This window comes from Bidens hawaiensis, unplaced genomic scaffold, assembly GCF_021521415.1.
Source record: "Bidens hawaiensis isolate Kalapana, Puna unplaced genomic scaffold, B.hawaiensis_p1.1 tig00007857_1, whole genome shotgun sequence".
Taxonomy (NCBI): domain Eukaryota; kingdom Viridiplantae; phylum Streptophyta; class Magnoliopsida; order Asterales; family Asteraceae; genus Bidens; species Bidens hawaiensis.
The window spans coordinates 224,224-252,109 of record NW_027491544.1 but is presented as its reverse complement, the minus strand read 5'-3'; the positions used below and the strand labels follow the sequence as shown (position 1 = coordinate 252,109).

The following is a 27,886-nucleotide window of genomic DNA, read 5'->3' as shown; positions in this document are numbered from 1 at the left end:
TTAATAGTTGGTGGTGGACGGCGGGCGGTGGTGGTGGCGGACGGTGGGTGGTGATGGTGATGGACGGTGATAGTGATGGTGGTGGGTGGTGGACGGTGTTGGTGGCAAATGGTAGGTGGTGGTGGTGGGTGGTGGTGACGGACGGTGGGTGGTGGTGGTGATGGACGGTGATGGTGGTAGGTGGTCGACGGTGTTGGTGGCAGATGGTAGGTGGTGGTGGACGGTGGGTGGTGGTGGTGGGTGGCGGTGGTGGTGATGGATGGTGGTGGTGGGTGGTGGATGGTGGTGGTGGTAGTGGGCGGTGGGTGGTGACGGTGATGGATGATGGTGGCGACGGACAGTGGGTGGTGGTGGTGGCGGACGGTAGGTGGTGGTGGACGGTGGTGGTGGTGGCGGCGCATGATGGGTGGTGGTGGTGTTGGACATTGGGTGTTGGTAGGATGTTAAGAAGTGTGAAGAAGTTGAACAGTAGATTCTTTTTTAAGACCATAAAAGCAGTTTGCAGATCTTATTTAAAAAAGAAAACAAACAGTCTTCAGAAGCTTATGTCTGCGCACCTGCAGACATAAGCCTCCTACAAATGTTTTAAGTAAAAACAAACACAACCTAAAACTCCCATGTCAATATAGTGCTCAATGCCATTTAAATATTTGAGTTCTTTATCCTACTAAAGTTTCCACTTTGCTAAAGGGATTGGGACCAAGTCATTTAAATGTTTACAAAACAACAATTTATATAAACGATTTATTATATACTAGCTCAATTAGGTTGAAGGAGAAAAGTTAACTAGTTTGATTAGGAGCCAAAATTTAATATTATCAGACCGTGTGTCATGGTCAATAGTCACTTCAGACACAACGGGGTGGTGAGTTGACGATAAAATCGCGGGTGAAGCAACAAATACACGAGATGAGCTTTGTAGCCGGTCAAAGACAAACAAGGATGGTGGGGTGCGGAGAGGCTGATGTGGCTACCCATGTGCTTGGATGCGGGGTGGTGCTACGCATGGCATGTGTTATGGTAATTGTAAAAGCAAAAACCTTAGGAACGCTAATGGCCATTTACAAAGTTTTCTAGGGTGCGTATGGACGGGTTTAAATTTAGATGAGCCAACATTGAAGTTTCAATCTCTAGGTTTCAAAAGTCCCGTAATCTTCAGATAACCCTGACGATTTACAGTGTTCATTTCTTGTAGCCATAGACACCACATGAAAACATCAAGACATTATTCGGAACCACTTTACGTTTACGCGATATTTTTTTCTTACACTTCTTATAATTTGTTTCGCATACAATATTGTACTGTTGTCATAACATAAAGAACAAATTATATTTAAACAACAATCTAAACTATAATCTATTTTTCGATAATGATTCATACCGACAGTATAACCAACAACACTGCTAAGTTTCACCTTCGTTACAAGAGCAATACTCATTCAATGGAGAAGCAACTTCACATACCCCTAATTTTGACTTAGTTTGTTCCAAACCAGACATTTTAATTTACGTAAAAATCAGTAAGGGCCCGTTCGTTTCACGGACTTTTTTTTAAAGGATTAGGAATTAGAATGGAATGGTATGTTTGAGAATCCCTTTCATGTGTTTGGTTGGTTAATATGTATTGGAATTGAAATCTTCTTCATTCTCGGGTTTTTTTTTTTGAAGAACGAGGACAACGAAGGAAACGTTTTAGTGTTTTTATATTTTTCGTTTTTGATATTAATTTTTTTGAATTTTTTTGGAGGGGTTTTTATTTTCCATAACAATCCTTTAAAATATGTAGGATTTTGAAATCTCATGAAATGTAGGATTTGATGGGATTTAGTTTCCATTCTCATTATTTCATTTAATGAAACGAACATATCAATTCATGGGATTTAAAAGCCCATTCCTTAGAATTTCTTTCAAATCCCTGAAACAAAAACAAAGTTATTTCTTTTTTATTATTGAAAGTAAAAATTATGAATGCCATTTGTCATATGATTATTATTTAATTAAATAAAGGAAACATGTTGATCCTATTTATACTAATTAATCTAGTAGTTTTGAACGCGTAAAGAGGAAAATGAGAGGCATTGAAAATAACAGCCAACAAAATAAAACAAAACAAATTGCTTTGCTTGCTTCTTCCTACGCCACCTTCGGATTTTAATCAATTCAACACAACACATGCACTCCTCTCTCTTCTTCTTCTTCAGATTCACTTCTATTTCATACCCAGAATCATCATTGTAAGTATTCATCAATAACCCACAAATCATTTATTATTATTTGATCTTTTTTCTGTATTATATTCTTCAATCTTGTGACCACCAAAAGGTTTGATCTTTTGGTTAAATGTGTATTTATTTAGATGTGGATTTGCATTCATAGGCTTCAAGATTCTGTGTCAAAGCTTTGATCTTTGACAATTTCAAGATACCCAATTTGGGATTTGTGAAATGTGTTCAAAGATTTCATCTTTTTGAGAAATTCAAGATTTTGTGTTGAAAGATTTGATCTTTAGAATCCCGGGGGGGTCGAAAAGAGGGGATTCGGATATCCGGTTTTGATTTGATTGGGGGGTCTTGTGCAAGAGATGTGGGATGTTCAAAAAACTGATAAATTGCTGTTCGGTGTGCTGGTTCGGGCACGATAATACTAATAATAATAATAAAGAAGGTGTTGTTGGGATCAATGGCAATTTTGGGAAAGATGGGTTGTGGTATCATGATATTGGGAAGCATGTGTATGGGGAATACTCAATGGCTGTAGTTCAGGCAAACCAGGTGCTTGAAGATCAGAGCCAGATTGAGTCCGGTCCGTTTGGGACGTTTGTTGGAGTTTATGACGGTCATGGGGGGCCCGATGTCGCGCGTTACATTTGTGATAATCTGTTCAGACATTTTCAAGGTTTGTTGCTCAACATGTTTTCATTTATGTACTCATTATAATCTGATCTTGTGTTAATTAAGTGTAATGCTAGATTATATCTATTAGGTTATTGATATAACTGTTTAATATAATTTGTAAAGTTGAGTGTTTACAACAAACATTTACCTGTTTATGTGAATCTGATTAAGAATAATTACAAATTTTGTCCGTTATGTATTAACCACATTACGAAACGTGCCATTTAAGCTGGATAGTTACACTGAGTGTCATTTGTTTTGGAAAGTTATCACGCTTTGTCCTTTCCGCTAAAGAAAGTTAACTTTTGAGGTTAGTGTTATGAAAACAACCACTTTTCCTTGACCCCTTAAAGGACGAAATGTGTAATTCTCACTAATCTTTTATTATCTTTCTTTTATCTTAAATATAGTTAGTTAGTTAGTTTAATCTTTTTATAATTACTTTTGAGTTTAAATAAACTAATTAAAATATTTGATAATGATCTGTTTTACCCAAACATAGTTGAATTTGCAGTGATTAGATTAAAATACAAGTGGCAGGATGGGTGGTGTGGTTAACAGGTCGGTTTTAGTTAGGTCGGGTTGACCCGTAAGCCCATTTATGACATTTTTGGGTTTTTTTTAAAGTAAAAATAGTGCATTTAATATTTGATTAAGAGATTAAGGAGGCTATATGAATAATGAATTAAACTAAATTCACTTTGGGGGACTTTGACCTAGGGGTGTTCATCGGTTTGGATATCGGTTTCCTCGGTTTATTAGATTCAGTTTTGAATTTGTTTTGGCCTAACTGAAAACCGAACCGATCCAAATTAGAAGTGTATCTAACCGAGTCAAATTTAACCGACTAAACCGATTATTCGGTTATCTGATTAAATTCGGTTACCATTTGGTTTATTCAATTCAGTTTTGAGTTTTAATTGGCCCTAAGTGAAAACTGAACTGTTCTGATTGAGAAATGTGTCTAACTGAACCGAATTCGACCGATTAAACCAACATAATAGGTTTACAGTTCGGTTATTTGAGTATATCGGTTATTATTCGGTTGAATTCGGTCCGGTTACCCAATTAAGCAAAGATTTGTGGAACCGGTTGGTTACCGAAAACTGAATTCACAATTCGGATACGGTTAGGAACGGAACTGTAAATTGAATTTACAATTCGGTTCGGTTTTTTCCGGTTACGGATACGGTTTGGCTTGCACTTAGCAAAATTTTTGTATTCTTATCAATTTCGAGAATCAAAATGGCCCAAATTGGTCTCATTTTTTTAGACGCGACTTTCTTTTATTTAGGCTAAAGGTTGGTGTTTATGCAGCAAACACAACTGAAAATCATGGTATTGTGACACCGGAAACGATCAAAAGGGCATTTCTTGAAACCGAGAACGGGTTCACGACTCTTGTATCTAAAATGTGGAACGCTCGACCCAGCATTGCAACCGTCGGATCTTGTTGTTTGGTCGGGGTCGTTTATCATCATACGCTTTTTGTTGCAAATCTTGGTGATTCTCGTGTCGTGCTCGGTAGGAAAGTCAGTAGCAGTGGAGGCATAAGCGCCATTCAGTTATCAAAGGAACATAATGCTAATCTTGATAATATTAGACGCGAACTTAGAGATTTGCATCCACATGATCCTCAAATTGTGGTAATGAAACATGGAGTTTGGAGAGTTAAAGGCATTATTCAGGTATTATGCTAAACGAATGAACATGAGCACATGCCTAATTCGTTCATGTATGTCTGTGAACGTTTGTTCATTTATGTTAGTTCATTTAAATTCATTTATGTTCGTTCATTTACATTTATTTGTGTTCGTGAATTTACTTTTTTTTAAGTTCGCCAATATATTCATTCAAATTATTTTGGCCTGTTACAATTTAGTCTATAGTTTTCCTAAATTTTTAGGTCCAATACATTTTTCTTCACATTACTTTTAACTGGTTTATAGCTTAGTTATGCTCGTTCGTTTATGTTCGATCGTTCACCTGTTTACGTCGTAAACTGTTCGTTTATACTGTTAGAACAAGGAAACCCCTGTTAGAACAAGGAAACCCCGTTCTTTAAATTTTTCATGCTCGATCGTTTGTTTTCTTAAAGTTATACGTTCGTTCAGTTCGTTTGCAAGCCTCCAATCCGGATTCTGGCATTTTTTGTTTATAAAATTATGAAAAGGAAAACTCACTCAATAGTGAGCATAAAAATAAGTCGACTTGTGTTCTGTTTTATCTTAAACTTTTTTTTTAAATTTGTAGGTTTCTAAGTCAATTGGGGATGCGTATATGAAGCATGCACGGTACAACAAGGAACCAATTGCAGCAAAATTTCGGCTCCCGGAGCCGATGGTGATGCCGATTTTGTCTGCTAGTCCATCTATCATTTCGCATCCGATTCAAGCGGGTGATTCTTTTCTTATATTTGCTTCTGATGGTTTATGGGAACACTTGAGTAATGAAGAGGCGGTTGATATTGTTCATAGCAGTCCACGCGCGGTGAGTTTCTTGTTTTATAACTTATTCTGTAGACGAGTTCATTTTAAATATTCTAATTAGTGTTGTTGAAAAAGCTCGCAGCCTGCTCGAAACTGGCTCGTTTGTAAACAAGCTGAGCCCGAGCCAAGGTCGGATCGGCTTGTGGCTCGCTCGTTAGCTGCCTCATTGGCTCGTTTAAATTATAGCCCGAATGCATACTCACACACATAAATATATGTGTGTGTATACATTGTAACTTAGAGGCATATGACAATTTTTAATGAAAAATAAAAAACAATTGAAAATTCTTGTTCGACTCATTTAAAAATAAAGTCCAAATTTGAACATACACACACAAATATATTTATGTGTGTGTGTATCAGTATGTTACAAATATTATGTTTTGTTTTTAGATTTGTTATTATTTGTAAAACATAGAAATTGAATAAAAGAGCCGGGCTCAAGCTCAACATTTTAGCTCGGTAAGATAAACAAGCCGAGCTATGGCCCACCCTGGCCCTGCTCTGCTCAGCTCAGCTCGTTTACAGCCTTATTTCTAATGGTTAAAAATGGGCAAAATACAAAAAGGAATGGGTCGAACACGATGAAAGTCACCCGAAATGTATAAATATATTTCTTTGTAGGGAATTGCCAAGAGGCTGGTGAAGGCTGCTTTACATGAAGCAGCTAAAAAACGAGAGATGCGGTATTCCGATCTTCGTAAGATTGATAAGCGTGTTCGGCGACATTTCCACGATGATATAAGCGTAGTTGTTCTATTCTTAAACCATGATCTAATATCTAAAGGGTCAGTCAACGGCCCTCACGTCTCTCTCCGAAGTGCGTTAGAACACTAGTCTCTGTTATGGTAACTTTAATATTTAAGGATGGTATTTTTCTTTTATTTGGGAACCGTTTTATGGCTGTTTTTATGGTTGTTATTGAGTTTGATTTTGTTTTTGTTTTGAGGGCATTTATTTTTATGAGTAACAAAAAGCCAAGTTTTTTCTCCTATGTTAATTTGTACTTGATGTGTTAAAACTTGTGCATTTTGTTCCCGTTAGGATGTTCATGGTGTGATGGTCAAATCGGTTGGTTTGTCACAAATATTGGACTGAAATGCTAAATATGTTTTTGGATAAGAAAAAAACAAACTCGTTGGGTGTAGGGGTGAGCATATTTAGGTCCGGACTGAAAACCTGACAAAACCGACGCTAAATAACCTGAACCCAGATCAACCTAAAATTCCTTGTTTAATTTAGGTCCTAAATTTTGAGATAATTGGTCTTGCGTCGGGTTTGGGTCACTCTCGGGTTTAACATATGGAGAACCGATAGAACCGAACTCTACATAAAACAATATCTGGGTGCAGATATGGAAACCAAATTAACCTAATTACGTTCAAACTGCAAGCCAAGCCCAATCAATTCCTAAAACCCTAATTAACTTGGTACAAACTGTATCATCAATAACGTTGTAAATCAAAGTTAGGGCGACAAATTAAATCGAGTATTTTGTATTTGATCAACCATTCAACTCAACCCTGCTGCCTTCTTTATTAATACTGTTGGGTTTTAACAAGATTATCAAAGTGATAAATCCCAATTTTACCAAAAACGTAGCGGAAATTAGTTTTAAATCTTGTTAATTTGATATGTATAAAACCTATTTTACACATGCAAAATCCAAGCCCGGATCTATATACGAAATACATACTATCAAACACATGCATGTCACTATAAGTCCATGCATGTAAGGATACCTTTCAAGAGAATTAAATCCGGGTGAAGGAGAGGATGGTTGGAAGGCAAGAACTTCAGAGGGAAGGTCCTCAAGCTTGCATATCCCAAGCCTCCGACAATACACCTTGATTAAGCTAGGATTCACACTTGAAATCAACTCCTTCCTTGCTCCTTCCTTTGGCCAAAAACCCCAAGAGAGAAAGAGAGTTGAGATTGAGTAGAGGATTTTTCCTCTTGTCTTACTCTTGGCCGTCCAATAGAAGAAGAGAGGAGTAGAGAGAGTTTTTCCTCTAGTATACTTGTGTTGTATTGTTGTGTTGTTGAGAGAAATGAATGAAAGAAAGATAATACGTCTTTCGAAGTGGCACCACCCAAGTCCACAATTCACAATCCTTGCATGTCTCCACTATCTTATATATAATAATAAAATAATAGAAGAGAACAAGAGAAGGGGGGGGGGGGGGGGGCTTCCTTTCTCATTATTATTATTATTGTTATTTTTATAACTTTCCATTTGTGTTATAAAACATTATATGTGACATGCTAGGTAACCATTATTCACATATTGTTACTTAACCATCTTAAGTAACATTATGGAATACTATTTCTCAAAATATAAATCATCCATATGAGTTATTTATTTCACAAGTACATTGTATTTAGAAACCCCTTTCTAAATAACTCAAGTGTTAATATTCATTTGTTATGATCATATCATATATAAACAAATATTGTTGGTGTTTGTCTAGCTTGTTATTGGGTACGATCCGACTTGGATCATGACGTACTAGCCATATCAATTATAATATGTGTCTTGGGCATACTGAGTCCAACAAATACAATAAAATACAATCAACCAATTGCAAGTATTCGATCAATTGTTAACTTCAATCAAGTAAGAGAAAACTGAACAAAGATGATACAAAATTACTGTAATCGAATAGAGGAAGGATTGGATGGTGTTCTATGTCGGTTTTGGGTCTGCATCGAATAACGGATAGACCGACAACATGTCGGACCGATACATGACCATTTCCATGAGGTCCTATTTCGGTCTTAGAAATTCATTTATTTCAGGGTCAAGTCGGTCTATGACAGTTTCGGGTTGGGTTTTATGCTTTGCACACCCCTAGTTGGGTGGGTCGGTGAATCGACTTCTTTTAACTGTTTGAACCATTTTTTTTCCTTTCAAAATTTGGTATGTATTAAAGCTTTTAGGTAGCGTTTGTTATGCAGTAATGACAGAGGGAATGGATTGATTCATTGCGTGGGAATGAAAACTTAATTCCATCGAGGAGTGTTACCACCCGCAAATTTCGGCCAACACCTCATTCACGGCGCACGATTCATGTTCTTGCCGGAAGAACTAAATCCACCCACACTGGTTGCCGGACCAATGCCGGTGCCTAGAGTGATGCAGTCGCATCCACTGTTTCAGCAATCCTTGAATCTGCTGCTTGAGACGAATATTGCTTATATGATTTTAACCCAAAACTATCTTGGCCTCTTCCGGGTGACCACGAGACGCTGTAGCAATGCATTAGTGGAACCGATTCCCCCGCTTTTTCTACACCAGTAGACTGATTACTTTTATGGGAGTGCATGTGAAGTTGATAGCTGCATGTGACATGGCGGTTCAACATCATTTTGCTGTCTACGTTGGGATGGATGAAGCATATGTTTTGGTCCAAGATGATGTAACATTCGTCAAATTCGGACCCGAAAACCTTACCCGCTTCAATTTTTAAAACAAATTTATATATATAATAAATAAATAAAATTCTTTATAATTTTTTTCATGAGTTATTAATTGCATTTACAATTTATTGTTAAATAATTTATAGTTGACAATTAGATAAGATGTCCTTGTATTTATATATATAAAGTTGGAGGGCCAATAGTGCCATTTAAAGAAAAATTGATAAAAGTGTTGTCTCTTTCCTGTTTCCCGACATCGTATTTACGGCAACACCGTATACAAATCCGGCCATCCTTAATCAACCAAAAATCAAGTCCTAACGCTTTCATTTGACTCGTAACCACAAATCACGGACTTACCGAAACGGTGATACGCGTTATTTGGTTGGCAATAATCTTTGTTTTCGAGCTTCAATTACCGTCGGACATACCGAAAATGTGATACGCGTTTGTTAAACGCTATAAATATCGATGCTTTATACTCCTTTTCAAACCGACAAAAATCGAGCCCTTTTTCTCTCACCGAGTCGACCTCTCCCTCTCTGTTAATCATCTCCACCGCCGCCACCGTGTAGAACTCCGGCGAAGCTCCGCCAATCATTGATTCCAGTATTGTTCAAGGTAATTTTTTTTATACATACCATCTACTCGTGTTAATTTGTTGAACAACAGCGTTGGCCTTTCTAACTCTAATCCCACTGTTAAAACACACGAATTAAATACTTAGAAATAGTGTATCCAAAGTCCAAACTACCACCTGTGTACTCAACACAAAAGATGAAGTTATTATTATCATTATTATTTTATTTTCTTTCCTTTTTAGTTTTTGATTTGTCACGTGATCCACCCCTTTTCAACATCTATATTTCGTTTTTCTCAAAAGAATATGTGTTGTTACTATATAATAGATTTACATTAATAATTATTTCATAAAAATTTAACTACCACGTTTGATGGAAGCTAATAGATGATAGTAAATATTCATATATTTTTAATAAATATAGCTTCTGCACCTTTTGTGTTTATACCAAATGTTTTAAGGTTATGAGTACATCTAAAAGTGTGTTTAAATTCGTACACAGTTTGTGGGAATGGACCTTGTGGAACCGTAACTACAAGTCATATGTTTAATAGATAAAATATAGACAAAACGGCAAAACTAGTCCTTTATGTTTGAACGTTTTTTCAATGGACGTCCTTTCGCGAAAGAAATGCATAAAACATATTTTATGTTTCAAATCCTTTGCACGTTATGTCCTTTGGCGCTAACCCAGTTAATTTTTTTTGTTAAATCTGGCCATGTGCAACGCACATGAGGGTAATTTGGTAACTTTGCCTATCGTCTTTATCCCTCCAAAATCCAAAACCAGCACTGCCACCACCTGTTGCTGACCGCCACCGCCACCACCTACCACCTGCTGTCACAATCACAGTCCCCTTCATATTTCTTCAAGCCCAAATTCACCCACCACCGCGCCCATCATCACCACCCCTTTCATCATTCACGTCCTCGTCTTGTTCTTGACCAACAGAAAGACACCTTAGAGAAAACACATCCGACCATCTCCGTCACCGTTAAGCACCACACCCACCAACCTCCTCAACCATGTCGCTGATATGTGGATCTCGCCATTGCCATCTCCGTCGTCATCGACCCCGCCGCCGACAAACATCATTACCCAATTTTCCACAGCTTCCGACCATCTCCGCCGATCCCGCCACACCCCACCGCTGAAAACAGTCCACGGCTTCCTCTCCGACTAGCTCAACAACAACAACATAACAGACACTAAAACCCCCAATTTTCCATAACCAATTTCTGAATTAGGGTTTCCAAACCCAAAACCGAGGTATTAGAACATAAAATTGTGGGATCTGGATCTTTGTTTACTCGTTGTAAAACCTTAACTTAAAAAAATCAAACAATAGCTACACTGCAATGGTTCCACAACCCCACTCGTTAACGGCGGTCACGCTACTCGCCATTATACTCCTCTACATATAGGGTTCAATTGATCGGAGTAAACTGGGCGGCGGCCGCCGCCTCCCACCCGCTGCCGCTATCTACGGTTGAAGTGTGAGAAGCTTGAAAGCTGAGTAAAGAAGCGTGAGAAGCTTGAAGCTCGAAAATAGCATTAAAAAATTGAGTAAAGAAGAGAGAGGGAGTATTTGGTGGCGGTGCCCGATAGAAAATATGGTGGCCGGAGATGGTGGTGGTTGGTGATGGTGATGGTAGTGGTGTAAAAAGGGAGAGATAGAGAGAGGATGAATTGAAGGTTGCAGAGAGAGAGAGAGAGAGAGAGGAGAGAGAGAAATCTTTAAATATTTTCATCTTAGCTCAAAGTTTAATTTATCTACATAAATAGTCCCTCAAAGAGTAAAAGACGAATTTACCCTCATGTGCTTTGCACATGACTAGTTTTAACGAGAAAACTTAACTGGGTTAGAGCCAAAGGACCTAACGTGATATAATTTTTTAACAAAAATGATGATTTCTGCCATTAAGTTTGTGAAAGGACAACCACTGAAAAAACGTGCAAACATAAAGGACTAGTTTTGATGTTTTGTCTAACATTTAATATTAAATTGACATTTCTTTTGTTTGGTTTAAAAATAAAAAAAAAATCAAAAAGTAATTTGTAATAATATTTAAATTGTTTATGTTTTTAATTCACTTTTATAAAGGTAATATAAAATATATTTAACGCCTTATCGATCCCAAATCCGTTATAAACCCATGATATCGTGTCTTGTTCATTCATATTGTTTGAATATTTATTTTAGTTGTATCTTTAAAACTAGGGCTTATCGTCAAGACTCCTTGTGGAACTAATTAACGTGTTCACTTTAATCGCCTCTCCGTTACCACCGTTACTTCACGTTTACCTTATTCTCTAAGGTGAGTAATCATATCCCCTTTTTCTTTGTTTTGTTTTGGGGGCATTATGCGTATTAGAAATTCTTATTATTATGCTATTATACTCAAACCAATTCCATTAATTACGTGGTTGTGTATTGCTCAACTAATTGTTGATTGCTATATGAATTATGCGTTTAATGTTTTATGTTGGTTGGTATCTCATCCTCATCCTCATCCACATCCTGATAGTATGATCATACGCCGTTCGAGTAGACATGTTCAAATCTTTTGGCATGTTCGAAAATACACTTTTGTTATTTTTATTTACGTTGTTATTGGTTGCGAATTCGTCCGAGTAGACATGTCCGTATTCTAGTGGCATGATTGAAAAGACACTTATACTTGTTTATATTAATTGATGCTATTCACATACGCAAAGAATTGTTTATTTCTCATATTAATATTATTGTATTTACACCAAACTGTGAATTACTCGCTCAACATGTGTTGTTGACAAATTATTTTAACGCATAATGCAGGTTGTTATAAGAAGTTATCTGAAGTGAAGACATAGACTTGGACTTTAGGCTAAAATTTACAAAGTTTAAATGTTGTATCAAATTCTTTTAAATTTTGAATTGTTTGCGTACGACTGATATAAATAAATTTAGATATTGACACTTATTATTATTAGTGTCTTTGAGCTATGATACAATTACGTCGCGTCCCGGCATATTCCGTCGTAGGTTGGCGTGTGACAGATGATGTGCACTGGATGGCTTGGTTTGATGCTTTGGTTGCTTACCGTATTGATCTATTGGTTGTTTCATTGTAGCTATATGTGGATCATGTAGCGATACTAGTTACATTTTAGTTGACTCGGGTATAGATCTATAAGTTGTTTCATTGTAGCTACATGTGGATCATGTAGTGATGCTTGTACATTTTAGTTGGCTTTGGCTCGGTATTGGTTTTTGTTTTTTATAACATCATAATTGACAACATGTCAACACACAAAGACACATAACTACTCTTAAGTAAATAACATCCTCACACAGAACAAAAACCAGGGTAAGAAAAAACCGATTAATCGAACTGAAATTGAAAGCCGACAATGACCGAATGGTACAAAACTTATTTGAATGTTTGTTATAAAAGTTGGCCCAATTTATTATTTTAGGCTTGTTAATGTTTTAATATGTGGTTAATAAAAATTTTAAGGCTAGTTTATTATATTAAATCTATTTTTTGACAAATAACCAAGCCCAACCCATATAAAAGATTTGATTCCTCATTTTTCTCTCAACCAACTCCTTTTCATTAACATTTATGGTTTGTCAATCACACCCACATCATTTCTTTAGCTCGAATGGCTGGTCACTAGATTTATGATTGACTTGTTGACAGAATGCTAACTTATGTGATGAATTACATGCTTGTACCCACCGTAAAAATACAAGCTTAAGAGCCAAGATATGGCTGTTGTAGAATAATTAAGGAAAAATTAACGAATTAATTTAAGATTATATGGCATGAAAGCGATCAGGTTTCAGACTATATATATAACTCACTTAAAGAAAGCTCTTGTTTAAACTTTTAGTTTAATTAAACAGATTGTGTTTGGCATGTTTACTTGATTAGTTAAACGGGTCATGTTCAATTTATTTAACTTGTTTTTAACTTCTTCACCGTTTTTTTTCATATTGCAACAACCCAATTAATGTTGTTTAGGATTCAACTATTAAAGTAATTAATTCAAGTAGTACTAGGGGTGCAAACCAGCCGAGCCCAAGCCTCAAATAAAGCTTGTTTAGTTATCAAGCATGAGCTCGAGCCTTATATGGGAAGCTCGTTTAGCTTTGTGTAATTTTAAGCTTTACTTCTTTTTTACTTTTATGTATTAACTAGTTTTTAGACACCGCCGATATTTGTAGGGCGGCGGGGTTGTTAATATTTGTAGGGCGGCAGAGTTGTTAATACTTGTAGATGTGTTGTTAAAGAAATTGACTTTATTATTCATCTAAGCTGAAATGTAAATCACAAATTTAATTATACTTTCCGTTAAGATGTATTTATGGCTACTATGCAACTGGTTCAAAGCTTCATCAACTTCTACCATTCCTATACCAAATATTCGCTCAATAGCAGAGCGTCATCATACCTATACCAAATATTCGCTCAATAGCAGAGCGTCATCATACCTATACCAAATATTCCAACAAAATAATATAAAACGGATGGCTCAGCTTGTTATAATGGCTACCACACCAAAAACCGATGCATCATAGCCACAAACTGATCTCAATAGGTGGAATCACAATAGGCTCAGGTTCGCATTATGGCTGCAACATAAGTTGTCACGCTAAAAGGCGAACATCACCATAGCCATAAACAAAGAGAACAATTTTGTTTCAATCAATAGAACCAATTAGATGTCATAGTGACAACCATGAGGTGGAATCACAACAGCCTCACATTCGTATTATGGCTGCTGCATCATAAAGGCTTGGTATCTTCATAACCAAAAGCGATTACCATAAAATTTGTACTCACGTGGGATTCCATTCACATCGACAACCGAAGTGGTGTTCCTTTCATATCGACAACCAAATTGCCCCATCAACATAAGGATTAAAACAATCTTGTTTCAGTCAATAGAACCAATTCTGTATCATCGTGACACCGGCATCATAAAACACCACAACCATCACTCCACCGCCACCTATGGTTTCCCAACAAAACCCGACAATAGTAGGCTGGCATATAGTTAAAGAAGACGGTCATGATGGTGACGTTGAAGACGGTGGTACCGTAGCTCGAAACCAAGCATTTCATCAAATAGGTGGTATGTACTAAAGTTCAAGAAAAGTTACATACTTATAGGGGCATAGAGAGAGAGAGAGAGAGAAAGTCAGAAAGTATCTTCACAAATGAACATGTGTAAAGGAAAGGCATACGTCATCACAACTTAGAAGGTACAATAATCAGTACCTAAAGCACAAACAATCGATGCAATGAATAGTAACATTAAGAGTGAGTCAAGAGTTTGCAATTTAAAACATGTAATAATTTCACAATGTGGAATTGATTTCTACCCGAGCTTTGACTCTTTTAAGGTACTACATGAGTTCGAGCATAGCTTAGGCTCGTTTAAGTTTTTCTTAAATATATTATATATACTTTACTTAGTACACATTGAATAAGCCGAGCCGAGCTTGAAAGAAGAGTTTACAAGCGTCAAGCATACAGACGAGATCCAGGTCATCATCAGCAGCAATGGCAGCAGTGCGCTTAAAGATGTTAAAGAAAGCGTTCGATCTTCTGATGTTCGTAGCATGCTTCATTCTCACACTGAGGTAAACGCGATTCGTAATTAGTTTAATTGAACGGGTCATGTTTTATTTGATTTGTTTATTAAAGTCAATTTATTTGTTTTTTTAACCTGTTTAGATAAACAAGGGCACCGAAATCCAACATGTCGGGGAAGGGTGAAATGGTAATATGACATGACAGCCGCTTGAAGTCTTGTCCAGTAAACGCAGAATGAAAAAGTGAAGAAGAAGAAGAAGAAGAAGAAAGTAAATAATTTATTTAGGGTTTGAAAATGGCGTCAACTGGCAGCAGCATCTTCTTGTTGTGTTTATGTGTAATCCTTTCATTTAAACCTTCAGAATCCGCTCAGCGTGAAGCTTACAGACGAGATCCAGGTCAGCAGCAGCAGCAGCAGCAATGGCATCACAGTGCGTTTCAAGATGTTAAGGAAAGCGTTCGATCAGATGTTCATAGCATGCTTCATTCTCGCGCTGAGGTAAACAACAATAACAATTCATAATTATTATTAGTTTAATTTAATCCGACGGTAACTTCTATGTATACATGCATGATCGAATTCAGTCTGATTAGGAGTTGCAATCTGTCTGTCTGTCTGTCTGTCTGTTTTGTTGTTCAATTTCATCACTGCATTTCTATTCTCAATTAATGATTCAACTCATTCAATAACTCTTCAAATTGCTTAACCTGGAGTGCAATTTATAACTTGAGTGCAAATGAACCGACTAGGTTCGTTCGAGTTCGCCTCATTTTGAGCTCTATTTTCAATGCTCGAGCTCGACTCGTAAGTAGATTTTCAAGCTCGAGCTCACCTCGTTCTATTTATCAATTATTATTTATATAATTATTATAATAATTATATATATTTTTTTCTATTATAATTTTATGTATAAAATAATATATATATATATATATTATTTATTTAGTTATTTTATTTATTTTTTCATAACATTACATATATTAATTTTAATAATTATTAAATATATATTTAAAAATTATATAAATGGCAGGCTTGTTTAGGCTCGTGAGCCGGCTCAAGCTCGTTTATTAAACGAGCTTACTTTGGCTCGATTAAGCTCGGCTCGATCGAGCTTTTTAACAAGTCAATCTCGAGCAGCTCGACTCGTTTGCACCCTTAAAAACAAGTTTGAACGTATTAGCAATTTGACTTCAATATTATCAATGCAATGCGGCTAGGTTAAAGAGCCGAGCTGAAGCCCGAGCTTGTCTAGGCTTGAGCTCAGCTCGTTTAACTTACAGAGAGCTGGAGCTTGGCTAATGAGTAGGTTTTCAAGCTCGAGCTCGGCTTGGGCTCAGCTCTTTTTATTGCTTATTACTTAAAGTTTGATTTTTTATTTATATATTTAATTAAAGTTTTAACATAATATCTGCTATTTACTTATTTTTCTCATACTTTTATACATAATAATTATTCAATACATTATATAAAATATATTAAATAAAAGTTATATAAATAATAGGCTCGTGACCCGGCGCGAGCTCAATTACTGAAGATCGGGCTCAGGTTCGTTTATTTAACAAGCTTATTTTTAGGCTTTTAAGCTCGCTCGATTTGAGCTTTTTTGCGAGCTGATCTCGTGTAGCTACCGGACGGCTTGGCTTGTTTACACCCCTAAATGCAGCTACTCTCTTCTTTGCATAATGTATACATATAACAGTTGTTCTAGTTATCAGTACAGATCTAGTTATGCAAATGGATTCATTTGGGAGTTCATTTTATGGGAATATACATTTTGCATTAATGCGTGCAAACGTGTTGTTATACAGTAAGATTACTTTTTGATGCCATTAAAATGCAGGTTCCCTTTCAAGTTCCACTTGAGGTAAATATTGTTCTAGTTGGTTTTAGTGGAGATGGAGGTTATAGATACACATTAGATTCACGAAAACTTGAAGAATTTCTTCAAGTAGGCTTTCCGTCTCACAGGCCTTCATGTCTAGAAACCGGTGAACACCTTGACATTGAGCATCACATGGTGTTCAATGCATTCCCAGTAAGCAAATCTTCCTACAAAGTTTAACTCTTTATTTATTTCACATCAACCGTTTTGAATATATGTAAACCTGTCACTTATTACAGGCAGCACAGCCAGAACTAATAGCACTTGAAAAGGCTCTGAAAGCAGCCATGGTTCCTGCTGGAACTGCCAGAGAGGTGATTGCAAATTTGCATTTATTATCTATCTACAAGTAACTTTATGGTACTTGATGCTAAGATACTGATTACACTTTTATGTGTTTTACTCTTAGGCTGATTATGGAAGGGAAGTTCCAGCATTTGATGTAGATGCATCAGTTGTGGAACCAGAATTTCAGAAGCTGTATTCGTACTTGTTTGACTATGAGAATATGGGACATAATGCTGACGACAGACCTATGCCAACAGCAATATTTATTGTGAATTTTGATAAAGTATGCTTTAACAGTTTAGCATCTTCAATTTTCTGTTATATCCACTATTTAAGGATACAATCATGAAACAATAACCGACTTTAAGTTTCAACATTGTTCTAAGAAAGTTACTTTTACTTTTTTTTCTCACGACATAAACCACTCAAGTTTCATTATTGTTCCACTGTTGTGAAGTTTTTCATAATGGTTTAGTATTGATTGGTTGTTGTTTGACAGGTTAGAATGGATCCTAGAAATAATAATACTGATCTTGATAGTTTAATGTATACAAAACCAAATGAGTTGACTGAAGATGATATTAAACAACAAGAGGGAGGGTATATTTATCGTTATCATTACAACGGAGGTGGGGCATCTCAAGTGTGGCTTGGCTCTGGCAGGTTATACATGTCACTACTACTACTTATCTTGATTAGAATATGATTATCATATGTATTAATTCAAGTTAAACTGTTTCAAATGGTGGCAGGTTTGTTGTAATTGACATCTCAGCGGGTCCATGTACATATGGAAAAATTGAAACTGAAGAAGGAAGTGTCAGCACAAAGACGATTCCTCGCTTGCGGGATTTAACGTTTTCTAAAAGTTCGATTGCTGCTAGTCATCATTCCACCACACATGATAACTTTATTGGTCAACTAGCTGCTTTGATTGGTATAACAGTTCAACATGTTATTGCTCCGGATGTCAGGTTTGCTGATGCTAAATTGTCTCCTAACTATGATTTTTTTTGTTTTATTCGTTTTTTTTTCAATTGTATGTAGGCATGTAAACGAACCGAATATTCAGTGAATGTTCGTTCATTTGTGTTGTTTATATTTGTTCATTCGTTTATGTTCACTTAAATATGCATCCAAGTTCATTTATTTATTACTAATATTAATTTGAGATCAATTTGTTTTCATATTTTAAAACCTGTATTTATTTGTCTAATTATGAAATGTTTTATGTAATGATGATGGTATTTTAGACTTTAATTTTGATATCAACGATTAGTTAGCACATTGGTTTATGATCGTGTGTTCATTTGTGTTCGTTTATGTTTGTGTACCGCTTGTTTAGAATATTAACGAACATAAACAAACACAAACACGTTCATTTTTTAATGAATGAATGCAAACTAGAAAATTCTTTCGTTTAAGTGTTCATGTTCGTTCGTTTGCTCAGTTAAAAGTTAAATGAAGGAACACAAACAAGCCCCCTTCGTGTTCGCCCTGTTTGTTTGCATGCCTAATTGTTCGGAATGGATTCAGGTTTGAAACTGTAGATCTTGCAACAAGATTACTCATACCAATCATCGTTCTACAAAATCATAACCGTTACAATATCATGAACAAAGGCTATAACTACAGTATAGACATCGAAGCCATTGAAACCGAGGCGAGTTTGATATGTTTTCGTTTCTATATCCTTATTGCTTACAGAGGGTAGGGGCATATCTGTCATCTTCCAACATATAACATTTTCCCTCACCATTTTCAGGTTAAAAAGATGGTACACAAAGGAGAAGATGTAGTGATTGTTGGTGGTTCACATTCTTTACATCTTCATGAGAAATTAGCAATTGCTGTTTCAAAAGCAATGCGTGGTCATTCCCTCCAAGAAACAAAAAAAGATGGCCGTTTTCATGTGCATACAAAAACATATCTTGATGGTGCAATCCTTAAAGAGGTGAAGACAAATTTAACCCTTTAATTTTCTTAAAACACATATTCAGATATTCTTATATATAATATTCTTAATACAGGAAATGGAACGATCAGCTGATGTATTAGCAGCTGGTTTACTAGAAGTCTCCCAGCCATCCCTTTCCGATAAATATTTTCTCCGTCAGGTTGGTTATCTTTTAATTCAAGTATTAATGTCACACTTAGGCTTGTAAATGAACTTAATGTTCAGCGAGAAATTCGTTTATTTAATAAACGAACGAACACGAATAAAATTTTTGTTCATCTCGTTAAACAAACAAACATGAACACATGTCTCATTTGTTCATTTATGGCCGTTCGTTTACGTTTGTAAATGTTTGTTACTTTACGCTTGTTTAAGTTCGTTCGTTTAGTTTTGTTAATGTCTTTAAATTTTCAAGCCCAACAATTTATTGTTCACATTTACTTTTGATTGGTTTCAGCTCAATTATGTCTGTTCATATATGTTTAGTTACGTTCATTCGTTTACGCCTATGAACTGTTTGTTTATACTATTAGCGAATAAACATAAACGAGCATGAACGGAGGATGTCCGTTTACAAGCGTGACTCTGATAAGGTTTGATAGATTATGATTGTGGTTACTTGAGATTTGAGAATAGAATAAGGCAAACAAAGGACCGAACGATAGTATTAATGAAAACGTATAGAAATGTTACAATAGAAATTCCCGGGCCTAGTCCTCTCACTGCATACGCAGGAGCCATGGTACTACCATCTTAAACATAAACATACCCTCTCCCCCTATTAAGCTAATAATATCTATTTATAGAATTATAACTTGCACTTGACCCCGTCCCAAAATAGACAAATGACATTTAAACTATAACTTGATCAGGATTCCTATCAGACTCACACTTGTAAACTGTATAAACTGACAATATTTTATTTCCTTGCAGACTTGGGTCGATGAGGCGGATCGTTTGACTGATTCAGTTATAAGACATAAACCTATTTGGGCACCTAACCCTAAATCTAAAAAGAAGAAAACTAAAACAGTGCAAAAGAAACTTGGGGACCTGCATCGTACCTATGGAACGAGAGTGGTTCCTGTGTGAGTAATATTATTGTTCTTTTAAGTAATTTTATCACATGACTGTTTTAGAAAGATACGTAAAATATAGTCTTTACTTGCAGCTTTGTGTTATCATTAGCTGATGTGGATCCACACCTTATGATGGATGATGAAAGCCTGTTGTGGACGAGTAATGATGCTGTTATTGTACTTCAACATCAAAGTGAAAATATTCCCTTAAGGTTGTTTCATGTTGTAACACTTTTAACATGTTTTATATAGAAATTTATATTCTGTTCTTTTAGTTACGTGTCAGAAAAAGAAAGAAGGCATGTTGTCCCGTCACAAGCACAACGTCATATAGTGGCGGGATTAGCTTCTGTTGTAGGTGGATTAAGTGCACCTTATGAAAAAGCTTCTCATATTCATGAAAGACCGGTTGTCAATTGGTTATTGGCTGCAGGTTGCCATCCGTTTGGACCGTTTTCTAATGCTTCTAAAATCAGTCAATTGCTTCAGGATGTTGCATTGGTAAGACATCCATTTGGAATACTCTTACTGTAAGTAAATTAATTTATAGTTGATGCAGGTAGTTATATGTCAAAACATTTATTGTTGTTTTTTTACAGAGGAACACGATATATGCCCGTGTAGATTCTGCTCTTCATAGAATTCGAGAGACATCAGAGGTAAAAGCGTAGTTCAACTTTAACCGAACAAACGATCAGACACGAACAATTAAACGAACTGGATTTTCTTGTTTGTGTACGTTAGAAAGTGAACATGTTCATGTTCCTTTATGTTTGTTCGTTAACAGTATAAACAAATGGTCATAAATGTAAATGAACATAATAGAACATAGATGAACGTACGTAACTATGCTAAAACTAGTTAAATGTAATGTGAAGAGCAATGTGTTGGGCCTAAAAGTTATTAAAACTATACCAAGTTGTAATGGTGCAAAAATTTTAAATGAATATATTTACGAACGTAAATGAACAAACTAAAACTAACGAACATAAATGAACGTAAAGAAACAAACATAAATGAACAAATGAGATATGCGTTCCATCTCCGTTTGTTTTATCACATAAACAAACTTTCTGCCAAATGCTTTACGAACTGTTCATTGAAAGTTCAGTTCATTTACATGCCTTAAACTTCATAAAGTGTGCTTATCTAGTTTAGTAATAATATGTTTCAGTCTGTCCAAGCTTTTGCTGGTGAATATTTGAGAACGCCTCTCGGTGAACCAATAAAAGGCAAGAAGAATAAGACAACAACCGAGCTTTGGATAGAAAAATTTTACAAAAAGGAGACAAACTTACCCGAACCATTCCCACACGAACTAGTCGAAAAGCTAGAAAAATATTTGGATGTAAGGTTTTTCTTCAATATCTTACATAATCTCACTTGAAATGCTGATGTGACACTTTTGTTGAATAAATAATAAAAGGGTCTTGAGGAACAGCTTGTGGATCTATCTTCACTTCTGTATGATCATCGTCTACAAGATGCAAATGTTAACAGCACTGAGATTCTTCAAAATTCTATTTTCACACAAAAGTAAGTTTATGATGAAAAATCGATTATTGGTTATGTATTGAATTATTGCGGGTGTTTATAATTTATTATTAATAATGCAGTTATGTGGAGCATGTATTGGAGTATGAGAGGGAAAAAATGAAATGCTGTGAGATCAAGTACAAGTCACCAAAGCAGTCATCGCAAAGTGTGGTATATGCGGCGATTCTGATACTAGGTATCTTTGTTTATTTTGTTGTCATTTTCTTCTCATCTTCTGTTAGGTGATTCATTCACTAATGGCTAGGTTGTACTTTTAACCTTTCTGTAATGTGTAAAAAGTCCCCACATATATGAACTTTTTGCTGATTAAATCATATATCCCAATATTTTATTTTGAGGACTAAGTTACATGTAATAAAAAATATAATAACTTTATTCAAGTATCAACAACCCTTGTTACCAAATGATTTATTTTAAGTAAAGTAATATAAACAAGTACCCTCTTGATCTAAAGCGAACTCATTATAAGTACTTTTGATAAGCAATTTTACTGTCATTACCATCAACTGTGAACTTATTGTATTATTATACTGTAAAAATAAATTTAATAACAAGAACACAAATGATGTTTAGCTTCCATTTAGGGAGTAGTAGGTTCTGGTCATAAACCTGTGTCCTTTAATAGCAATTTACCGTCGGATGTTGAATTTCACTTTCTGTCCTTAACTTTTGGAAATTACATTTATCGTCTTTATTGTTCTCTCAAATGTATGCTTTTGGTCTATGGCGCTGCTTGATGTTAAAATTATTAGTTAAGGGTTTTTAGTTTTGAAGTTGCAAGAGCATGCCTGAGTCATTTGATGGAGGTGGTTGAAGGTATTTTGTTCATGGATATGAGGGGTGGTCTATCAAAAAAAGGTGTTAAACCATCAGTAACGGGTGAGACGCGTTTACAACCCTGCCCGTTCCATGTTAGCATCTTAAATGATGCCCCAACCCTCTCTCCCTCTTTTTATAAATGCAACTTTATATCACTCTTCACTTTCTCTCTCCTTCCCCTCACCAGAAGAACCCAAATCACATACATCACATACAAATACCCATGTTCATGCATGATAAAAAATGGGGTGGTGATTTTTTTTTTTATTTTTTATTATTTTTTTTAAGGATAAAATAGTTAATTAGATTAAAGTTTTTAAACGTTCATACATTTTAGAACAAAATATTAGAAAAATAAGATTTTGATATGTGACATGAACATTCCATGTAATTTACTCAATGGAGGTTACGTGCAGTCGCCAACCCTCTGAACACCTTTGGTAGAGAGAGACATGCAGATTAAGAGAAAAAAATGTTTGTCAGATGCATCATGTATGCACTCTGATGGCTCAAAGTGTGAGAAAACAACATGATTTTTTATACATTCATACATTTAAAAAAAACCTTCACCAGTAAGAAACGAGAGAGCAAAACACGGCCCATTACACAAGACTTACAAAAACATGTGCAATCTAAAAGATAAAAAACACGAAAAATAACGCGACTCAAAATAAAAAAAGAGGTCTATAAAGGAGGAAATGAAAAACGATCTCCCATGGACCGACCCGACCATACACTGCATTATACCCGCATGTACAAGGAGATTTAACCGACATCCAATATCTTCAAAGTCTCACACGATATAAGAATACCCATCATGTTTACACCACTTTGAATTGTATTGCGTCCCAATAAAGCAAAATATAAAGCAGTGCCTAAGCCTAACCGTGTGAGGAAAAACAGAAGTGGAATTTTCCCAAGGATCTCTTTCTGGCCGTTATTATCAAATTCTAGTGGTAGTTCGAGGTTTTGAAGATGTCCAAATTAAACACCTAAACTATATTTGGATTTGTGACCAAAATAAAGTCTCACGCAGTAAAAAATTTCGTATAAAATAGACAAACCAAGTTTGCAAAATGTTCAAACTGAAAGACATTAGTGAGAAGATGCAATGGGAAAATTTATGTTTTGGAGCTCTTAAGTACTGAGCTAAAATTGTACCATTCTTTTTTCAAAACACTAGTGTTATTCTTACAAAGAGTTTCCAAATTAGAGTTCTATAAAGTAATAGATCTAAGTATGAACAATCATCTTGTAAGGTTTTAACACATTTTTTTTTATTCTAACAACAATACAGCATACATACATATTAACACACTCAAAAGATCAAGAAACACTATAAAAGAGTTTAGGCCTCTGATTTGGAGTCTTCAAAACCACAAGCTACACTTCGAAAACTAGCTGTATACGGATCCTTATGGGAACATTCAAGGTTCGTTTTCCCTAACACTTTCAAGGTCCATAAACAATTTTAATTCTACATCATCATCTTCATACAAGAATGACATCTATCTTCAAACCCACAAAATTTTATGGATGCTCTTAACACTGCATTCTCGGGTTTAAAATACAAAGAAAGGAAATGATAAAACTGAATAGGGGAAGAAATGAAAAGAAATTATATATTTAAAAGACATTCTTGAGTTAAAATAAAAGAATAGAAAAGAAAGTGTTAATTACATTCTTGCGTTAGATAGGAATGAAAATATAGGAAAAAAATTGTAACTTTATAATCATGTCCTTATTATTGAGTTAGATAGAAAGAGAAAAAACAGAGAATCAGACCATATTTGACTGGAAAGTTTTGGAGGAAAAAATGCCTATCTTTTCTTTCCAATTCTTTTTCTTTTCTTTTAATGAAAAAACTCAAGAATGAAAAAAAGAAAATTTTATTATCTTTTATTTTCCAAACCCTTAAATAAAAAACTCATGTAAGTGTAGAAAGAGTAAGTATACACACTTAAAAAGTATTAATGAACCAAAATCAATTAACAAATAGAATGAATTTGAATTGTCCCCTCAAAATGACTGAAAAATGTTTCATCAATATCAGAATTTGCATGGTCAAATTCATACATCATCGGGAACATTCTTTGTAAAAAGGAAAATGTTATTAAAAACATAAGCTGACCAACTTAAATTGGATACCGTAAAAGCAGCTGAAAAGAACTCAGATAAGACCTCAAAGCAAATTAAGGTCTCATAGAGCTAGGATTAATTAGATTCATCATCAGTAAACCACCAGCCAAATAAAAAAAATCAAAAAACAAAATAATAATAATAATAAAGAATCTTGAAATTAAGCTCAGACAAATATGAAGCAAGTATAATCAATCCATAACCTCAAACATATTAAGGTTTCAGAGTGAGCTGGGATGCAACTTCAATCGTCATAGCAATACATATATATAGCAGAAATGAAAAATAATAAAAACAAGTAAAAAATATATACGATGATCAGACTAGCTTTCTAGGCAAACTTCATCATCTCAATATCCAAAATAAAAAGGAACCTCGGCGTATACGCTTATGGGTATCATCAAAACGTCAGGTCTCAAAGATATCATGCCATCATCGGATCCATTAACACAATTGAAATCTTATTAAAACAAATTCAAGTAAACGGTGACGTAATTGTTAATTCGAACAAAGAGTGGAAACAAAACAATATATGTATGTGTATGTAAAATGAAGGCAGATAGATTCAGAGAAACCGGTATAGACAGACGCCGTAGTGTGGAACCAAATATGGGTTGGAGTGTGTTTGGTTTATATAGCTGTTTCGTGAATTAAGGGATTAGGGTTTTGATGAAGAAGACAATAATATGTGGATTGGAGCCCATGTCAAAACCCAAATTTCCATTCTATTTCTTACACTTTGTTCCCAACTGTAGAGTGTAGAGGCGCACAAAATACCTGGAGTCGTACCCGAAACCCTTAAAATACCTGGTCAAATACCCAACTATACCACCCAGTTCCAGCTCCTGAAAATACCTGATTTGTGCACCTCTAACTAACTGGTTAATCGAACCGAATCTAAAAACCTATGAAAACTGAAACTGAAACTAGCAAATAAAATGCATAGTACAAACTGGTTCTTAACCGGTCGGTATTGATCATATGTTAGGGACAGGTCAGGAATTTTTACAAAGGAACCGGTAAAAGATTATTAAGTTTAATATCAGTAGGTTAACCGGTAATAATCGAACCTAATCAGCTACATAGGTTAGGGGTTTGCAACTAAAAGACCGTTAGGAACCGTAACTGGTTATTATCAATGATCGGTTTTGATCGTTTAACTAATAACCGGTTTGTTGGTAACCGGTTTTTAAAAACTGGTTAAGTAGTATATGCACCTCTATCTCAAAGTGCATAAATTTAAGTTTATAAAATGGTTGCTTAAACGTATTTTCTCTTTATTTATTAAACTGAATCTAAACTTGTAGTATATAAAAGAGAATAATCAAATGAAATAGAAATAGGAGAGAGGAAAAAAGAAAAAAATGACATTAATAAAGCAATATGCATAAGCTTATACTTGCTTCTTCTGGTGTTTCCTTATGAACGGATGCAGTCCATGATAACATTACATATTTTAATTGTGGCTTGAAATACTAACAAACTTACATGTACAACATACACGTGTGTTTGTGATTTATCATACAAAAACAAACCAAAAAATAAGTAAAATGTATTTGCACTCTATGTAGATTCGGGTTGGTCTTAGCAGATTGACATTATTCATTTTTAGCATCTTCAATAACCTACCTCGTGTAAGATGACATAAGGGTTTGCTTGAGTAGCTATTTATTGGTTTACGGAAAAGTTGATCGATGCTTATCCACTTCCGCATCAATATATCCACCATCATCATCGCTATGATACTTTGTTCGTCTAAACCCAACTTTTCGCCCGAGTTCTACTTCTGCTTTAGCGGTTCCAAACCTCAACACTAGGGCTACAAATATCGCAAGCCAAATCTTCTTCATCACCATCGACGTGAAGTTAACTACGGGATTTTATTTAAAAAGAAAAAAACAACTAAACCAATATGTGTGTAGAACTAGTTAAAAAATGTAATCACTAGTTTTGGTATTGTGGTGAAAAGGCAGAGATAGCAAGCTTTACCTTATATATTTTTTTATTGGGCGGAGGTAACTAGTTGTAAGAGGATTTCAATGGAATTTGATTACATATGGTGAAGATTTCTAATTTTCTACTATCACTAGTGACATTAATAAAATATTAGTGGCAGCCGGGAGGATAAGAAAGTTTAGCACTAACAAAATGAATAGAGAGAAGTAATTATGAGTCTGAGTGTAATTATGAAATTTTACCCAATAATGTATGTTTAGGATTCATTAATGAATGTTACCACTATTGTAAATTACTTTCTTATCTGAAATTATTACTCTGATGTACTTAGGTTGGTATGGTGTTTATGTTTCACTAGTTTTTTTCTATCAAATTTGTTTTTCTTACATGCTAGGCTTGGGGGATATCTTAACACATAGGGTGTTAAAGCTGAGTTGGCAAGGTTAACAAGTAGCATACCACTCGTTAACTACAATGTGAATTAAAATGTTAACGAGCTTTTAAAATCCTCTACACACACATAATAATTTAAAAATCAATTTACATTAAAAGAGATGTAAAGAGTGTTAAACAATTTCCTTAGGATGAAATGGAGTGAAATGTCGTAAATCAAGTGATGTGGTGTATACGTGAAGTTAAGAAGCGTAAATGCATACCCTATGGCCTTACAATGGCAACTTATAAAGATATACTTCAACTATTAATGTAAAATATTCTTGATTTATTGTGAAGTAATTACATAAAACTATTGAGAGATATCGATGGTTTTATAGTAGTTGAACCATGTTAGCCTTTTATTTTCATAAAAATATTTAAATGTTTATAGCTATAATTAGTGTTGTCATTAAAATTCTAAGCATGTTAGTACAATTGTACGTTAGCAACCAATTCGACTTATTTATTGTCCATTGTTAGGTTTGAATTGCTATTATTGAACAGAATACCTTTTCTTATAACAACCGGTAAAAAAACCTACAAAAACAACTTATGAGTTACGATCCACCGCGAACATACATTTTTTTTACAACTATAAATATAAATTATTGAAATTTAATATTTAAACGCTAATAAAGGCAAAAGGCTACATGTTTACCATCGTTCCCATGCTACAAATTTTTAAGCATGGGAATGATGGTAAAAACTTGAAACTTGGTTACTATTTTGAGACAAACTGAAAGTTGAGTGATCTGATTGAAACAAAATAAAATATGAATGACTTAATTGATACAAACTTAA

The 27,886-nt window shown here is 35.1% G+C and overlaps 2 protein-coding genes and 2 non-coding genes across 4 annotated transcripts; 2 read left to right on the top strand and 2 right to left on the bottom strand.

Moving 5' to 3' along the window:
- The first annotated feature begins 2,561 nt into the window (after positions 1 to 2,561).
- On the top strand, positions 2,562 to 6,318 carry LOC143636285 (putative protein phosphatase 2C 42). The gene is made up of 4 exons (XM_077103923.1): positions 2,562 to 2,895; positions 4,212 to 4,582; positions 5,148 to 5,384; positions 6,008 to 6,318. Exons 1-4 carry the CDS (start codon positions 2,589 to 2,591, stop codon positions 6,218 to 6,220), a joined length of 1,128 nt encoding a protein of 375 aa, XP_076960038.1. The 5' UTR covers positions 2,562 to 2,588; the 3' UTR covers positions 6,221 to 6,318.
- Positions 6,319 to 15,267: 8,949 nt separating this feature from the next.
- Positions 15,268 to 22,016, top strand: LOC143636270 (uncharacterized). Its single transcript, XM_077103912.1, has 16 exons — positions 15,268 to 15,471; positions 16,814 to 17,008; positions 17,095 to 17,169; positions 17,265 to 17,426; positions 17,643 to 17,806; positions 17,896 to 18,117; positions 18,680 to 18,806; positions 18,909 to 19,097; positions 19,174 to 19,260; positions 20,034 to 20,188; positions 20,272 to 20,391; positions 20,455 to 20,680; positions 20,779 to 20,838; positions 21,354 to 21,527; positions 21,606 to 21,715; positions 21,796 to 22,016. Exons 1-16 carry the CDS (start codon positions 15,268 to 15,270, stop codon positions 21,959 to 21,961), a joined length of 2,436 nt encoding a protein of 811 aa, XP_076960027.1. The 3' UTR covers positions 21,962 to 22,016.
- Positions 22,017 to 24,567: 2,551 nt separating this feature from the next.
- On the bottom strand, positions 24,568 to 24,643 carry LOC143636291 (small nucleolar RNA snoR53Y). Its single transcript, XR_013154213.1, has one exon. It is a non-coding gene; the product is annotated as a small nucleolar RNA snoR53Y (small nucleolar RNA).
- A 422-nt stretch (positions 24,644 to 25,065) lies between these two features.
- LOC143636290 (small nucleolar RNA R66) lies at positions 25,066 to 25,134 on the bottom strand. Its single transcript, XR_013154212.1, has one exon. It is a non-coding gene; the product is annotated as a small nucleolar RNA R66 (small nucleolar RNA).
- Between the last annotated feature and the right edge of the window lie 2,752 nt (positions 25,135 to 27,886).